Source organism: Aulonocara stuartgranti (genome assembly GCF_965226115.1).
Source record: "Aulonocara stuartgranti genome assembly, chromosome: 7".
Classification (NCBI taxonomy): Eukaryota; Metazoa; Chordata; class Actinopteri; order Cichliformes; family Cichlidae; genus Aulonocara; species Aulonocara stuartgranti.
This window is the reverse complement of record NC_138945.1, coordinates 14,845,874-14,864,383: the sequence shown is the minus strand read 5'-3', so window position 1 is coordinate 14,864,383 and position 18,510 is coordinate 14,845,874. Positions and strand designations below refer to the sequence as shown.

The following is an 18,510-nucleotide window of genomic DNA, read 5'->3' as shown; positions in this document are numbered from 1 at the left end:
TCGGGGCAGCCTCTTAAGGGTGGCTGGACGTTGGAGTGACATAACATGTGCAGGCAGAGCTCAGATTGAAAACATGTGGAGATAAAGCCTCAATGAGATATCTGTGGCATGTCTGGGAAGCACGCATTGACACGAGCCCAAATAAAGCATTTGGTTTCTCTACTATGAAATCAGTTCCTTCCTGACTCAAACTGGGGCTTGGGCACACCTGAGTATTCAGGTCACAAGTGCATGCACAGTCATGTTAATAAGTTGTTTGTTTGTTTTTTATCATTATTAATGCAAGTGTATAAAATCAGAACATGCTTCGGGTGGATAAACAATAGAGTTCTCTATAAGTACACCAGGCAGTAGTAGCTCTTTCAGGGACCACATTTAGCCATGACTCGCAAGAGAGAAGAAACACCATTCAATCTGTCACAGTCAGCTGGGATATATAAAGCACTCCCAAACTTGGTTTCAAATCCAAAAGCTTGCAGATTTTTACACATTTATTTTGTTTATTGGGCTACTTGGGGTCAACAGAAGAAGCACTGACACGTTATAACACTACACAGCTGCTTCATGTTCAGTGTTGTGTTTCTGTCTCTGAATGGATGTAAGAAGAGTGTATATTTCTTTTTGCTCTTTGTTCACTTTCCACCAGCTCTAGAATGAAACATGTGGCTCTAAATGCTTCATTAGCTACTATTATTCACTTTGTGAGTCCAAGCAGACAGAACACATTTGGATTTGAGACTTTTCTCATAGTGAGTGTGAGTTAAAACTGTAAAGTGATGAGATGTCCCGGCCCATCAGATTTTACTTATTTTCTTATCTTTCTTATCTTCCATGTTTCAGAGTTAGTTTTTTTGTCTTTTGGTTACTTTGTTACTTTGAAGTTCACTTTTCCCATGTACCTTGTGATTTTCTGTGTTTGCTTGTTTCCTCCTGTGTCACATTTGCTCCCATGTCTAATTGCCAGTCATCTGTGGATGTATTCCTGTCTCATTATTAACTCACTGAACTTTACATTTCCTGGATGAGCCCAACAAAGACTTGACATTTGTTGTTCCGTCCTGCATTGATATTCCATTTGGAGAACCAAAACAATAACCTGCAAGCCTGAAAAAGGCTGTCAACCTCCTTTTAAAAGGAATAAGGGCTCAGGTGATAGCTTTTTGTGCATGTGTAACTATATACATCATGAATCCATATATATGTAAATGTTTTTTAAGTTTTTATGAAGAATTAGGGCTGTTTAGACACATTCATTTATAATTTTAATGATTATTACAATTTAAATATATGTCATTTTTTTCTGTTGATCAAAACAAATGTATTTAAATACTTTTTATATTTATTGTGGGAGGCTAATGAGAGCATTTTTTGTAATTGGGCGAAAAAATTCTTGTTTAGGTTTTCCCAAAAAAAACAGACAATCTGGCTCCACTGTCCGTTGGATTTCTTTTATCAGTCGCCACCCCACTTTTTATTCTCTTCCTTTAAGTCTTCATGATTCCACAGACAAAAGTCTGTCGAGGAAAGATGAATGACTAGCAGCTCAAAGCAAGACACCTTATGTTCTATTTGGATCTGTATGAATGATGTTTTAGCCTGGCAGGCGTCTGGTGTGTACATGTAGATGGTTACTCCCTGCTGATCCACTGGTCTTTGATGTGAGCGTCTGTGCTTTGTCAGAGCTCCTGAGGCTGCCAGGAGAAATCTCTGAGATGTTGGTAGCTTTCTCTTTGTCTGTGAGAATCAATTGAAGTCTCTGGGTGTTCTGAGTTTGTATCTCTACATAACAAATATCGTATCTGAGAACTAGGCCCACTCACAGTCAGGATAATGAGTAAAAATATTAACTGAAAGTGGAACTGATTGGTGTCTTTTCGGAGGACTTTTCGCCCCAACATCTTGAAACAGCGATTATCTGGATAAAAGCTTAAGCAACAGCCAGTGTGCAGTGACTCTGTGTGCAGTACATGGAGGTCTGATAACAAAACCAAACCACAGGAGAAAGAAGTAAAGAAGAAAGAAGTAAATTGAACAGTGTATCTTTTCTGATGTAAACCGCCAACCTAAGTGTATCCAGCTAGTTCTACTACATTAGTATTCGAAGCAGTAAATGGCAAGAAGCACATAACCGATTAATATTAGTTAAAATAATTAAAGATTATAAAAATAATATAATAATAAATAGCACATATAATGATTATTATTATTAAGTAATTTCTGCTTAAGATTCTTGAACCATCTATATTGTGATTACACTGCCCCTTAAATTTGTTTTTCATTTATGTACCTGTGCATATTTTGTGACATAAAACACCTAAGTATTGAGTAAAATGAGGAGTACCATAGTATCTGACCTTTGACCTGGGGGTGGAGCAATCCTTTCTAGTGCCAAATCTGGATGTGGCACAGTGCTAGCTACTGCTAAGACTACTAACATTTTTTATGTATGTTTGAATTGAAATGAGTATATTTAAGAAAATATGTGCATGTGCAAGAATATCTGAAGAATTACTTTTAGTTGATTAGAGACAGACTCTGATTTCCGAATCAGAATCTGTTTTATATTTTAGGGGTTTCTCCACTCCAAAACACCTGGTTCAAATGATCAGTCAGGCAGTTGCAGCCCAGCAGGACATTTGAAGGAGGTATGTTGGAGCAGGGATTGAGATCACTTTTTGAGAGCATTGATTGATGTGATGTGTAAGCAATCAAATCATGCACTAAAATGATAATGTACAAAGCTGCAGGAAATGAGCACAAGCAGCTTTCATAGGAGGATAAAATTTGATTGGACGGTTAGGGTAATAAGTACACTCCCTCGGTGAGGACAGCGAACTGGATGAGAGTGACAGCGAGTACAAGAGGGTCCCAGAATCAGGTCTGAGGTACAGTTAGGAGATCAGGGGTCAAACTCCCAAAAGAAAAGGGTGATTTTTTTTTTCTCTGAAAAACAAAAATGCACGCTGTGTAGTTTTCTTTTCTTCATTGTTGTAGTTTTTTGTATTATTTTTATTCATTTATAGATTCTAACAATTACTGCTTACTATAGTAGTAGCTAGTAGTTAGTTAGCTAGTAGTTACAGTGTTACATTTAACTTTAGTCTTGTCTTTACTTTTGTCTTGTAATCCTAAAAATAAAGAAAACTGTAAATTACTTTTTAATATAAAGAATAATGAAAGCTTATATTAAACAAACAAGGTTAACCTGTTCATTAGCTAGCTACAGCTTTTCACTTCTGCTGGATGCTGCGATCACACTGTTGGACGGATATGAGTGCTCTGGTTTCTAAAATCATTTGACATAAAGCGCCACTGTATCAAGAAATAATAAGAATTTTGAATTGTATCACTGCTATTACAGAAAACTGTATGTTCACAGTATAAAAAAAATTAAAAAGCCTGGAGCCTTCGTAGCTGTTTTGTTGAGTGTGACTGGGTTGAATTAAAATGGCTCATTTAACTTCTTCCCATACAACTCTACCGTAGGAGGAGGATGAGTCACCAGGGTTTATTAGAAAATAGGTTGAAGTTTTATTAGGTCTAGCATGTATACATCTGCATTCACAGGCTGCATTTTTGAACTGTTCTGGCCTGACTTTAATTGAAAGTGATAAGAAAGGCCTCTTCCTCATGCTTTGCAGGTTGCATTCAAGTGTCTAACTGACCTATTGGCTTCTCTTCCTGTTTGCCTCCTGCCCCCCCCCCCCCCCCCCCCCCCCCATTTTATTATTTTTTTGTCTTCATATGGATCTCATTTGCGAGTGAACACAAAAGTCAGAGAAACACTGTGGCTGAGTGCACTGTTGGCTGAATGCACACAGTGCTGCTGTAAGCAATCCCAGGGCACTTTTCTCCCATCAGCCAGAAAGGTTAATCCATTAGTCAGACATCAAACCATCTGCTCAATCAGTCAGTTAACAAGCATCGAGGCAGCTATCTTTTACAGCAGTCTGATGTAACAGGATCTGTGTGTGTCATCGTTCATGGACCCCTTTTTAATAGAAACAAGCCTGATTACAATTTTTGAGTTTTACAAACTAAATAGCAAAACCTATTTATATTCAGTGTGCCATTTTATACATTAGTGAACAAATCCTGCACTTCAAAGGTTACGTATATATAAGCTATATAAGTAATTGTTTTCTTTAGGTATACTTGCATACATACTTATTCCTTCCCTCTCACCCAGCATATGCTACAATCTCCCAGCTGTTCTAGGGGGGATACTGAAACATTCCGAAATCAGCCAATAGACGTAATCTCTTCCTGGGTCTGCTGTGGGATATCTTCTCAGCTGGATGTACCCCAAGCACCTCACCTGTGACAGACACCCAAACCATTCCAGCTGTGCTCCCACCAAATAATCAAGCTCCATATCTATACGACTGAGCTCAGCTGTCAGTTCCTTGCTCCATTCATCCTTGACTCATATATAATGAGCTTCTCCACCTGAGGCAGCCACTCGTCCCCACACAGGAGCAGGCAATCCATCCTTTTCCTGCTGAGAACCATCATTTCAGACTTGGAGATGCTTATTTGCATCCCAGCTGTTTTGCACTTTGTGGCAAGTGGTCAATCAGGTCAGCATGACCACCCACATTCAGTCCCAAGCCCAGCGAGCTTGGCACTGCAGCTAACTCCACCTAGAATTTCTATCCATAAATGTTCCCAACACATCCAGTAAAAATGGATGCAACCAAAATATGTAATTTACAAACCAAATTATAGAAATGCCATATTGTAGTTTATTATTAACATGGATAAATAAGTGTTAAACCAGTCTATTTTGAAGTGATGCTCACACAGCTGTATGTTACCCAAATGCTTAAAGTTATATATTTCAGATTTAAGAAATTGAAAATGCAAATCTTATTGAAGCTGATAGTGAAATGTTGGGCTTGGATGATTGAGAAGGTGCAGTGAGCCATGAACGAGAAGAGCGAGAAGGTGAGAGAAACTGAAACCAAGAGAGAAAGAGGAGAGAAACCCTGGGCAGCTCCACATCTTGTTATTTTAACCCAGATTCAGCACTGAAATATGGCCACCATGTGGACCCTTTCAGAAAGTTTGGATCTGCTGTCAGTCTAGCCAATCAGAGCAGATGCATTGGTCCAAGAGGAGGGACGGTGGGAGGGTCCTGGAGTCTCGAGCGTGAGGGAGGTTATTAAAGTGTGTGAGCAGAGGAGAGCAGGGGCACAGAGGCCGCATTTACAGGAGAGCTGGACTATCCACAAGCCAATGGAGACAGGTTGGACTATTGTCTCATTTCTCTTAATTTTCCTGATTTCATTTCCTGTTTAAACAACTGGGTTGACTCCTGGGGTAAACTAAATCTAAAGAACTGCCTTGCTGATGCAGTAAAATAGCATACCTTGGTCTTAATCACAGACTATTTATAGTGTTTCGGAGCTCCGGGATTCTGAGCAGGTGTGCAGAAGTGGTGAGAAACAAACTCCTTTGTTAGTGACAGAAACTGTAATTTTCCTTAAATAAACAAAGGAAAGTCTTGAAATACAAAGAAAGACAGATGCTGTGCTTTCATTGCAACTTATTTACAGAGTTGACGTTGACCCAAATATTATATTTGTAAGACTGCTTGTCATCTTTTCACCATGTGGTTTATCTTGAATGGTTATTAGTTATTTAAGACCAATCACAGCCTGCATTCCCCCTCTGTAGCTGCGGGAGCTTCTCATTCAAACAGATCCTCACAGATAAAATCAGCACACGAGAGGTGTGGCTGGGAATGCAGGGAACCCAAAAAATAAACAGGATTTGTGATTTGTCACTATGGTGGCATTACCAGAATGACACCAGAGGGTTATAAGTGCTTTGTATTAATTGTATCTGATCTTTTTGGCTCTTTCTTAATGAATAAACTCTTTAAATTTCTTTAGGCAGGTTGAAGCAGTGGTGGGATGGGATTTTAGTTGCAACAAGTCCATACAGTAGATATGTAGATTGCTTCCTGTCAGGGGCAGTGTGGAAAGGCGTTTCCTTCTGTTTTGCTGTTGTGATTAGGGAAAAGCTGAATGGATGCTCTCAGCAGGAGCCGTAGTGTTAAGCTTTTCAGGCCTATAAACAGCTTAGTTTTTTGGTTTACAATGAATGTCTCAACAACTACTGGGTAGATGGAGTTGTTTTCAGAGCCATTCATGACCCCATGACTTAGGTGAACATCTAAATTTTGCTTAAGTCCCATTATGAGTGGAATTATAATCTTGCCATGAAATTGGTGGCCACGAAATCCAGAGGATAAAAGTACTCCACAGAGTCAGCTAAACATAATTGTAGTGGGAGACTGTTTCAAAGGGTTGGAAAGGAAGCCACACTGCTAAAGCTCAGTCCACACCTAGTCTTCAGGCTTGTACGTAGAATGACCAGCAGATTCTGAGATTCTCATAGAAAACTATGAGTAGCAGTGTGTTTGATATAAAGATGGACTAAATAGTTTAGTTCTTTGTAATGTGAACGTATTAATAGTCTGGCTGCAGCTTTCTGTATCGTTTGGATGCATGAGAGATCAATTGTTCAAGTTAGTAATCGTAATTGTGATGAATATGTTCCTCTAGTTCCACCAAAGATCAATTTAGAAATGTTCCTTAAATGAGAAAAACAGGAACAAGAAAGGTTTTTACATGAGAGTCAAACCCAGAGAGGAATCAGATATTTCTCCAAGTTTTCAAACAAAGGATTTACTGGTTAAACAAAATGAAGTTTTGTTGGTGTCTAAAACGAAGTAATTGATAGAGAGCCAATCATTAATCCTGGGTAAATGCTGGACTAGAGTGGACAACGTATCCAACTGGTGAGGCGTAAAAGACATACACAGCTGAATGTCATCAGCATAGAAAAGATAAGAAAAGACTGAATGATGCGAGCTGAAGGGAAGAAATGTAGAAATAAAATAGTATTGGTATTAATGGTTTCAAGAGGATGATGCTCAGTGACTTAAACAATCCATTAATCTTTTCTTCTAGCTACACCATGAGTTTTTTTGAGTTTTTTAGTGAAGTGTCTCCATAGCTTTGAGATTAAATGCTATGGAATTTAGTAGACATAATCAAGTTAAAATTTGGTTTGCGTCCAAGTGTAGTTTGGTCTAAATGTCATATGCAAGTATGCTAATGTGATTGTGTGTAGATTTGAAGGGCATTGGCATCGGCATCAGGAGCATTTTAGCATTAGCTTAGGAGTGTACCCTAAGCTAATGCAGCTGAGGCGTGTTCCTCTTTATTTGTTCATTTGTTTCAACAAGCACAATATTTAATGGCTGCAGGACAACTGAGATGAAACTCTGGAGAAGTTCCTTTTCTTTCTAACAGCTGGTTACTTGCTCACACTTTATGGGAGTATGTGTCAGATGCAGGGAGTCTTGTAGATGGGGATTAGTGTTGGGTGTCACTATCGTGGCGGGTGCATTCTGAGGGCTGTTAACTCTTTTGTGTATGTAAACTGATCCTCAAATAATCCTCTATCTCCTGCCTGGTTACTCTGGGAGTATAAAAGACATCATAAATCCACCTCAAGCCTCACATTTATGGACTACCATGCTCCACTCTAGCTTGGGAAACCTGCGTTCTTCATACCTGTTCAAATCTGTCTGTCTGGGAACAGGAAGCAGACGTCTGGGTATATATTGTCACAAATACCAGGTGCATTAATTGAACCAGACTTGTTTAAGTACCCAAATTCAAAGAAACTTCACAGACATAGAAACCTGCTAGTTGCCTTTGTGCATCTGAGAGGCATGTGGTGCAGACACACTATGGCTGAGCAAGGTCAAAGTTTAAGGCTCAAGGTCTTCAAATATTTTCCAGCTGGTTTAGATTTTTTTTTTTTTTTTGGCTCCAGTGTGTTTTCAACAATATTTCTGTCAGGGAAGAAATAGTCTTTGCAACTAGCTAGGAAATGTTTGACTAAATACTTTAGAGTCAAATATTAAATCTTAAATCTTTATGTCAGACATTATTCAAAACACCCCTGAGACATCATCAGTTTAAGGCCTGGGAAGAGTTCTTCAAAAAAGTGAACTGTATAAGTGTGCATATGTTCTCGCAATTGTTCACGGTGAAGCAACGAAAATGCTTGTGATTCATAAAACTAACTCTGGTCCAACTCCACTGAAGCAGCTCTCTGTGCCTGTTCTTATGATCTCATCTGCTTTACACAGTCCAAACATATTGTACGTCAGCTCACACACATACACAAGGACCACAGATCTGGCTCATTTTCTCCACTGGAAAAGACAGGGGGGTTGAGGAAGGCGAACCGCTGTTGATATCTCAACAGGGTGACAAAGATCAAAGTTTGTGATGTGCTCTTACACACACACACACACACACACACACACACACACACACACACACACATACTGAGTGTTACACAACGGGATGTAACCACAAGGGGACGAACGTCTGTCCCGACCCTCTCTGTAAGGGCACTCCAAGGGCTGGGCAATGGAAACCTCACAGTGCGGGCGGCACACGTGTCAACAGTGGCCCCCGGCTCCCTTTGCTGCTCTGCCAAACATTGGTTGGAGAATGACTAACAGACTCCCCAGAGGCAGCAGGGAAACCATGGCACAAAAAACCCTCAAAGAAAAGAAACAACTCTCAACTTTAACCTAGAGCTGTATTTAGAACATGAGCACAAATACTTAAAAGCTCCTATATAAGCTCCTTTTAATCTTTTCTGGCGTTCCTGCTTACATTTGTTAGACAAAAACTCTCTGTAGGTTATCTACAGGTTGACATTTTATCCATCTAGTCTTGAGACAGCCTTGGGTAGGGAAACCATTTTTTTCTGTGTAGTAAAATGAATGATATCTCTCACCCGAAAAGGGTTTTATTGCAGTGTAATTATGATATGTAAAAGGTTTGCAATAAAATAAAACTTGGCGATAGCAGGAAGGAAGAACTTCTTTTTAACAGGAAGTTTACAGCTCAATTAAAAACGCTTTTGGAAATTGATAAATGGAGAATTCAATAGGAAAATTCAACTATTATTGCTAGAGGAAGAACAATCAGATGAATCCACTTAGTAGTAAGACCACATTATAAAGAATGACTATGAGTCTTGAATTCAAAATTATGAAGTATATATAAGATTTTTCAAGAGAACATATGCCATTTATAATAATCTATTAATGTGCATTAAACTAGTTCAAATTAGTTATAGCTTGTGATAAAGTATAGAGGGTTTCAAATGGAAACACCCATGCATGAGGTTTGGAGCTTGAGTAGCAGTGTATATTTCATCCGTGTGCTGTGCCAGATGTGCATTTGAGACCACCTGCTGCTTCCTGTTTGTATCATCTTTGACTCTGCAGAATTGCTGCCACTGAGGTTATCAGTGGTTGTGTGACAGCCGGACGGCCGTTACGCTATCAGCCATTGACTGACCCCAGGTCAGCTGTGTGGGCTGCTTGATGAGAGGCCTCGGGCTTGTTTTTCTCTTCGTCTGCATCCGCTCCTCATTCCTCTTTTTTCCAAGTCTATTTTAACCTTTCCCCTCTTCCCCCACAGCACACACACATATGCACAAACGAGCACAGGCATAGATAGAAATGTTCTGTTTTTCAACACTTTAAAATTTTGCTGCCTCAATCACAAAACTTTACAGGGAGTGCAGAGCCTGATCTGTGGCCTGATCACAAATCATTCAACATAAACACAGCGAATGAGGCCCACTTCAAACGAGCATGTCTCTTCACAACTCATTAGACTCCCCTCTTAAAGATCTACACCAGGAGCCTCCCTGCCTCTTTTCTCTGTTCCTTCTGCACACTCTTTTCATCCTCCACACTCCTGCTTTTGTAAAATATGATGGGAAACCGGGAGGCGTAACTCTGACCTGCACTTCCTCAAGCACAGCAGAAATGACTGATCATCTTCGAGCCTTTATATGTGCAATTAAAGCACTAACCCTGTTCTTGTCCCTCCCTGTTTTATCTTTTAGGTGTGTTTGATGTGACGCCAGCGGGCTGGCTCAGGGAACACAACTTCAATACAATGTAGACACCAAAAACCAAGCACAATAAGAGTCTGAAGACCGCACCGACAGGAGGGTGAGCTCAAGGAGGAGGAACCTGCTGTACTGAGACAACACCAGGTTAAGATAAGGAGTGAGAGAAGTGGAGAGAAAAACAGAGAAGGAGCAGGCTGTGAATCATTGACGTGAACCTTTTGTGTACAGCGGTGTCACCTTCTTCTTCCTCTGAAGGGTTTTCACTCGCTCTCACGTCTTCGCTGCAGAACGATCACAACCTTTGCTCTCTGTCTTTTGAGGACTTTCTATCCACAATCCAGCGTTTCATCTCTCAGCAAGTAAAGGTCTTAAATCGCAACAGAGGGAGCCATCCAGCCACCGTCAGCATGTGCCATGTTATTGTCACCTGTCGCTCCATGCTGTGGACTCTGCTGAGTATTGTTGCCGCGTTCGGAGAGCTCATCGCCTTCATGAGCACCGACTGGCTCGTTGGATTCCCCCGTGCATCCGATGCAGTTTTCGGCCCCCATGGGGCCACCACAGCCGGAGAGGCTTACAGGCCCACTTTAGGCATCTATGGTCGCTGTATAAAACTGCCTCAACTGCGGGGAATACTGTGCGGACCGTACGCAGTCCACTTTGGAGAGATTGCCAGCGGGTTCTGGCAGGCTACTTCTATCTTCCTGGCTGCAGGGATCCTGTTGCTGTGTGCCGTGGCATTCATTTCCGTCTTCACCATGTGCTTTCAAAGCATCATGAAGAAGAGCATCTTTAATGTGTGCGGACTGCTGCAGGGAATTGCAGGTGAGATTCTCACACAATTTATATAAAACAGTTTTGATATTTAACACGACTTTGAAAGGTTTGGCGCCCATACTGGTTTTTGGTCAGATGCTCAAATTTGTCTGATGGATGGAGAGCTTTAGAAAAGCACACGCCTTTATGGGCAGTAGCTTTCCGAAAGTAACAATCTGACATCCACACTTTGGCAATGATTGACCAGATCTGGAGGTGAGAAAGTAAACGAGGTCTTAAACTGCCTTACTTTTCACATCAGTGATACAAAGAACATATAAGCCGTATTTAACAAATATTTGTCTGCTTTCTGTAATGCCTGGCTTTCAGTTTACCTTCAAAACACTGTGACTGAACGACTTTAATCTTCCTCATGCTTGTTTTTCTCGTACCTAATGAGGAGTCAGTTTAGACTGAGGACATGGAGTTGAGAAATACGTGTTCAAGTTTTGTAATCTGAAAGAAAGTTTGTTCATCTGAACCGTATTGTTTCTGTTCATTCCTGCGGCGTCCACCGTTCATCAAGGTAAATGAAACGCTGTGCTCTCAGTTAAACACATTCATTATGAGCACCACAACTCCCACTGCTGGAATTATGTGTTTTATTCTTGTGGAGCCCTCAGTGAGTCTTAACCCAAGCAGAAGTTTAAAGGGCATGGTGACTCTTTGTCATCAACTGGAGCAACTACCGCCCAAATATTTATTCTTCACGCAGTCAGCTGGAGCTTTCTGACACTCCTCTGGTCTCCAAAGGGGTCGAGTACGCATGCGTATCTCTCTTTATGTGTGACGGCCGTACATTCTGTGTCTGTGCCTGTGCACATGAGGTCAGATCCCGGGCCACTTTGACTCACTGTGGTGAATTATGGAAGGGAGGAGGCCATGAGATCATGCTCGCTGAACCTCATCTTTTTTTCACAGAGTGTAGCCTTCAGCTCTCCGGTGATTATGGCTGTCCTCCCCCACAGTTGTTTATTTGTGGGAGGCCCAAACAGAAACGGTGGGTGTGTAGACAAGGATAAGCCAAGCTGTACCCTCAGATCTATGCAGGCCTGCTGACCTGAAAGAGCAAAATCCATTCAGCCAGTGGGTGGCTCCTTTGAATGCATTTCTTTTCATTAAGATTAAGTTGCTCAATGTTTATTTAGGACAAAACATTCATTTACCAATGCCTCTATTCAGCGGCATAACCTTAACTCAGTGAGTTAATGTATAGGAGACAGATGACTCTTTGTCAGCTATCTTAAATTTATTATGCTGCTGATACTGAGGAACTAAACATAGATTTCTCTGGCTATTATAGGCCATATTGAACAAGCAGAAATCCTTCAAAACACTATTTGTAATGCCAGTCATTCTTTCTTTAGCTTTCTACATATGAGGAGGTGGCGGTGTGGCAGAACTACTTGGTTTTATAATATACATAAAAGTCAGTCCTATACTATTTTCAGCTTGAAAATAAATGAACATTTCAAAGTCATCTTGAAAGCCTACAGAAATTAAAAAACAAAACAGAACTCCCTACTCCCAAGTACCTATTTGACCCATCACTAAGTCATACAGTGACTTGATCAGTTTAAATGAGTTTACCAATAAAATTTGTTGCAATTTGAAGTGATCGGGTGACAAGTAAGTTTGCTTCCTATTTTGGTAAAACAGCATTTGCGAGCAGGATTCAGGATTTAGCATTAAAGATTGTTTCCTGAGATCCTTGCATGTTGCTTTCCAGCTGATGTTCAGTTCAAACAGTTTTCAGTAACAGATTGAGGTTAGAGTAAATGCAAAATGAATGTCTGTTTCCATCCGCTGCCATTATGAGAAAGCCACATGTGTTTATAACTAGACTAGTTGTTGCAAGGAAACTCCAACTAAAGAGCCACTTTGGAAGTCAACAAGGAAGTGGTAATTAATAGACTCAAAAGAATTTTGGTGGGGTACACATTTAAGTAAGCAGTTGAACATTTGCTAAGCCGTACAGCGTCTCAGACTTCTTCTTTGGACATGTTCATATTCACTTCAGAATAAGTTGGTCATATATCATTCGAACTTAGTTGCAATTTTTTTTTAAAGTAGATAATAGCCTAATAGCCACCAAAGTAATGACAAGAAGTTTTTGGGTGCAGCGCTGTAAACCTGTTTGTGGCCAATTTCACGCTAGCAACTGCCAGGAAACACTCACCAGCTTATCAGGGCATACACATTTTTACCTAGGGAATGCTAGTTACCAGGGAGTCGCTCAATTTGTTCCCCATAACACACATTACTGACTAGCATGGTAAACTACAGTTTACACTGAGAAGTATATTAATGATTGGATTGAATCCATTCATTTTACCTCTGTTTATGTTCCAAAGAGTGATGAAAAACAAACCATCCTCCACACTGAGCCCAGATTGACGGTCATATGTCAGGTGATCTATAAAAGTGGATTCATGGCCCCACAAAGCACAGTGTTACATAACCGTAAAGTCCTCTATTTACATATTAAGTCATTGGATTGCGGGAGACATGGTTGAGATAAAGAAAAGGGGAGAAATGCACCCCTGAGTTTCCTCTTTGTTGAGAGGATGAGGATGCGAAAGAGGAAAGGGGGCGAGGAAAGCATCAAACAGTTGAGGAGGCGGGAGAGTTTCTTTTGTGCTTCCGAAGCACTGTTTTCAGCCACAGGATGAGAAAGGAGATGGTCAACTGCATCGGTATCTTAACAGTGTCACTACTTCCTACATTAGTCAGCCATTGTGCTCTACAGCCTTCTACTCCACTTTTCACGAGGCCAGTGAATGATATCACAATCACTTGATATCCATCACCAAGGCTACCACACCGACTTTTCTACTATCATTATTTCCACAATGCGTGCCGACCCTCCGGTAATGAGAAAACTGGAGCCAGACGGCAGATGTTTGGGGAAATGATTGACCTCAGATAGGAAGATTGCGACTCTCTTGCCAGAGACGGTCACGTCATTTCACTGGAGTGACTCCCAAACCTATTAACCTCGTCTTCACATTCGTTGATGTCACTTGGACTTTGTACTTCAGCCTCTGCAGTCTTTTTTATACGACGCCTTTCTGATGGCCGCAGTGTCCCAGATGCAATTTAAACAGACAAATAGTTTAAGCTCAGATGGTTTTGAGATTTCAGGAGAAGTTCAAGTCATTCCTTTCACCTTATGCAATCAGATAGCTAAAACAGACAGACTCCTGTTGAAGGTCAGCCGGGTTAAACTTTGCATCCCGCAGGCGCACACTTTAGGGGCCCTAAAGACTTGTTATACCCCAGTTAAACTTGCTGTACATTTACTAAAATGACGTACTCACTCATCGTCACTCAAGCTGAAAGGGATTACAGATAGAGCGGCAAACAAACAGGGCCATAAAACTGTCTCAGATTCTTGCACGTTCTGTGTCAAATACTTTTATTACCTTCCATAAACTTAAACAGGTTTAATCGGTGACTGTGACTAAGCTCCAGGCTGGAGGAGAAACAAAATAAAGCAGCGTCTTGCGGGAATTTAAGCTGTGCTGTTGAGTAATGATGACTCTCACACAAGATATCACGTTACATAAAAGAGGGAAGCAGACTTGTCAGCTCTGAATGATAAGAGATGCGATTCCCATGCACTGATTAGCTTTTCCTGTGGTTACAGCGGAGGTGTGGATGTTTCATAATGATGGTAAACAACTTTTAAAACCAAACTAACAACCTCTCTTACTGAAGACAGAACTGACAGTTTGGAAGTGAACAGAGACGCAAGCCAGTGCAGAGAGAATAGGGTGGAGCACACTGGGATATTAGGTTAGAAGGTCCAGCTTGAAGGTGGAATGGGAATGAGTGTGTGTGTGTGGAGTGGGGGTCTTTGGAGGGGTGGGGTTGTGAATTAAAACCATGCCTTCAATCCATCAGCAGAGCCGGTCTGGCCGTTAGGGCAAGGCAGCAACATGTGGAAAGAATTTATGACCTAGTTTTCATTTCCCTGTTTAATACGATATTGGGTGCTTTAGAGAATGGGAGGAGGAAGAAAGAGGAAGAGAGATTAGAAGAGAAAAGGCATGTTCTCCGCCAGACTTGAAGCAGGCTACACGTGAGGTTTTTATGGAGCGAAGCTAACAGGACCTGCTTGTTGAAAGAGAGCTAAATCCTCGTTCCCTGTCTGGCTGTTTTATTGTCAGTAATTGTATTACTGTAAATGCTTCCTCCTGAGCTTTGATTGAAGGCAGACTCCTCGTCCGGCCATCTGACCTCGTCCGCTGTCATGGCAGAGCAGAGTAGAAGAAACGATGCAAACGCATTTAGAACGAAGGTTGCCTTTCCATCTATGAGACAAGCCGTGCGTGCCGAGGGGCTGAAGCCAAGCTGAAGAGGCAGAGTGGTAGAAGTGGGTCATGGTAACACAGGAAGCGACCCCCTCCTCCTACAAAGACTCAGGACGCCGGAGGGTTGGCCAGTGACCGGGCCAGGCGGGAAAGTCCATCGGCTACTTTTATCCTGTTGATCTAGTCTCTGCTTTGTGCACAGGATTGAGAGGTCTTTCTGTCATACATCAGACAGGAAATCATTTCTGCCAGTTTAAACGTTTTCTTCTTCTTTGTGTCCTGATAGGATGCTTGAGCTGCCAGCACGCCGCTGCGGCCGGAAATGTTTTTTATTTTCAAGAAAATAATCTGCCCGAGTCTCTTGCAACAGTGACACTTTACTTTCACCGTCACCTACTTAGCACCTATGCGGCAAGCACTGCTTAATACATGTTTAGAGCACAGGAGGTCTTCTCGATGCACTGGTGAATCCACATTGAGTTTATGGAGTCACTGCTTTATCATGTCCCCTTTGATGGATTTTCTTGATGCCGTCCCCTAGATTTCATTTAAAAAGTCTTGACAAGAATGTGTCCAAACCTGCAGACGTCCCTCCTACCGTTGAAGCAACCCTGGCCGCTGCATAAACAGACGCAGTAAAACAAAGCTGTAATCATATTTAACCATATGTGATTAGAATCACGGACAAATACTGACAATGTGTTTATATATGTGCACGGATTTATAAACATGCAGACGAGATGACGTGGCGCTCCTCGGTTAATTGTTCACATTGAAAATAACGTTTCACTCAAAAGCCACTTGGTAGATTTTCCATGTGCGTTCAGCTGCTTCTCGTGGATGAAGTTCAGCTGGCACAGAAGTATTTCTGATGCTTTTTCTTCCCTCTTTATTTATGTGTGTAGACATTTTTAAGATTGCAGCTGTTCTATATTGTAAAAGTCATCTGAGCAAGAGGCCTGAATGTTGGCCAAGATAAGGAGCTGTGCTGACGCTGTGTTTTGGATGTTTTGGGTTTTCTTTGTAAAGAAAACTCATCTTTCTTGACGCCACTGTTACAGAGTGTTGTGCAGGCTAACTGCTATTCCTTCTGCTTGATACAAGCATGCCGTGAAAGCTAGTCTGTCTCTGAAATGAATCCACTCCTAAACTGTTGATATGATGTGTTCGCTTACTGACGTACATCATGACGTTACTGCTTAGCTTAGGAAATTTGGGATTTCCATCTGTAGCATGCAGGATTAAAATTAAAAAGCTGGTGAAAGCCTGCTTTGAGTTAAAAGCTCTTCTGCTGTTGAAGCGCACCGTATTTCAAGGTATAATAAGCACAGGGCTGCTACGTATGCTGGATTTCATTACAAACACTTGAGTTATGATGTCTTTTATTTGTTTCCCTTCTTGCAGGTCTGTTCCTGATCCTAGGTCTGATGCTGTACCCTGCTGGCTGGGGTTCAGACAAGGTCCAGCTGTACTGCGGACCAGACGCGGCGCCGTACCGCGCCGGTCTCTGCTCCATGGGCTGGGCCTTTTACACCGCCATGGGTGGCACTGTGCTCACCTTTGTCTGCGCTGTCTTCTCTGCTCAGGCTGAGATCGCCACCTCCAGCGATAAGGTTCAGGAGGAGATCGAGGAGGGCAAGAGCCTGATCTGCCTCCTGTGAAGCTCAGATAACACTTATTGTGCAGGTGGGGGGAGAGAAGAAGGATGAGGCAGAGATGTGCCACTTATGATCTGGCCCTCTTCTGCCTATTCAAAAATAAAAAAGCTGGCCTGTGAAATTGAGGGCCCATTCATTGTTTACCACTAATACTGACTCTTATTTTGTCTCAGTTTTCTGTTTGAAGTGGGAGAAACTTATAAGTGCCAAGTTTGTTTGTTTTATTTCTAAGTTTCTGTCTTTGTCTTTCTGCCACTAGAGGTGCTGTGTCTGTTATGTATTCATTTTAAGCATGTGGATGCCCTGCGAGGCATTGTCTGTTACCACATGTTCTGTAAATAAGCGTGATTATATATATTTTGTACATAGTTATGATCGCAGAATGATGGTCAGCTGGATCCAGGCTGGGCTGATGATGTCACTCTTGCCTTAAAAAAAAAAAAAACTATGAAAAAAAACTTTAAAAAAATAAACCTGGATCTGTTAACTGTCAACAAGGGAACCACTAGTCAGTCAGAATAAACTGCTCATAAAAATAAATGGCCTTTAGCTCAGAGTGGATGTTCTTTAGAGCTTACAGAATGTACTATTTGATTAATTAATGTGTTTGTAGACGCTTGAAATGTATCGGTGGAAACGATTCTTCACATGGACTGCACAAGGACGAGCAAAGGAGGCTCTTCGGTGCATTTTGTTTGTCAAATCCTAACATGAAGTGGGCTTAATCCTAACCAGTTGACCTGTGAAGTGTCTGGTGCTCCTCAGCAGACATCCTGTAATCTGTGCACATGGACTGAATGATGAGGACACATAAATAAATGAAGTATTGCTGTTGTTAAGTAACTGGTTCTGGGAGTGTGTCGAGTCATACAGAGTGTCCTGTCTATTCCCATTTGTTTCTGCCAAACAAATAAAAAGGAGGGGGGAAAAATAAGTTTGGTTTCAGTTCTTATCCAGGGAGAGCCTTGCTGTGGGGAAGGGGGGAGAAGGAGGCCCAGCAAGTGGAGCAGCCAGCTTGAGACCTCGGTTTGGCCCTTGAGGTGGGGGTGGGTGCATTTTCCAACCAGTGGGTGATCAGTTTTTCCACTGATGCAGAACTCAGCTCTCCATGTGTGTACCTCGTTTTCAGTGGTGTAATGTAACTAAGTATATTTAGTGAAGTATAGCTTTGAAATACATGTTCTTTAGAACTCTGAGCTACTGAACTGCAGAAGAAAACAATATATTTTATACAGTTAAATAATAAACCAGTTTGATTAGCGTCTAGCTAGGATTCATTATCATGTACAGATCTATCATCTAAATTAATATTGTTTTGGTTATATATGGTATATTGGGTATTTTGTTGACAACTTGATTTTGTAAAACTATAGACTGTATGTAAAGGATGAATGTTGCCACCTTTGCATTACTTAGCCTTTTGTGAACTCCAGTTTGGAAGCCTTTAAATTAAGCATCTCCAGAAGTGGATATATTAGGTCAAGAGAGCAGATAATGAAGTTAAAAGCTAATATTAGCCACCTTGTTTATCAACAAGATTTCTTGAACAAGTTCTTAGCGCAAACTAATGCACAGTAAGCCATATTATTTGTGAGACGAGTGCATTAAAATGCTCCCAAAGGTAAAACACACAATAAAACATGTTCAAAAGGCCCAATTCAATGACTGGATTTAGCAAAAGTGACTACTAGCATTCAGTTAGCGACCTAGTCTGTACTTACCGTGTGCTTAATGCAAAAACTTTTCACTGC

At 41.3% G+C, this 18,510-nt stretch overlaps 1 protein-coding gene across 4 annotated transcripts in view; it reads left to right on the top strand.

The window, feature by feature from the left end:
* The window catches only part of lhfpl2a (LHFPL tetraspan subfamily member 2a), a 35,994-nt gene extending 18,301 nt beyond the window's left edge, over positions 1-17,693 (top strand). For 3 of the 4 annotated variants that reach the window (XM_082539626.1, XM_082539627.1, XM_082539628.1), the window contains 2 exons: positions 9,961-10,794; positions 16,506-17,693. In XM_082539626.1, the coding sequence (XP_082395752.1) occupies positions 10,377-10,794; positions 16,506-16,762 (675 nt within the window). In that variant the 5' untranslated portion in view covers positions 9,961-10,376 and the 3' untranslated portion in view covers positions 16,763-17,693. Of the gene's footprint in view, positions 1-5,163; positions 5,249-9,960; positions 10,795-16,505 lie in introns of those variants that run through there. The other variant, XM_082539625.1, reaches the window with a different exon arrangement.
* The last annotated feature ends 817 nt before the right edge of the window (positions 17,694-18,510 follow it).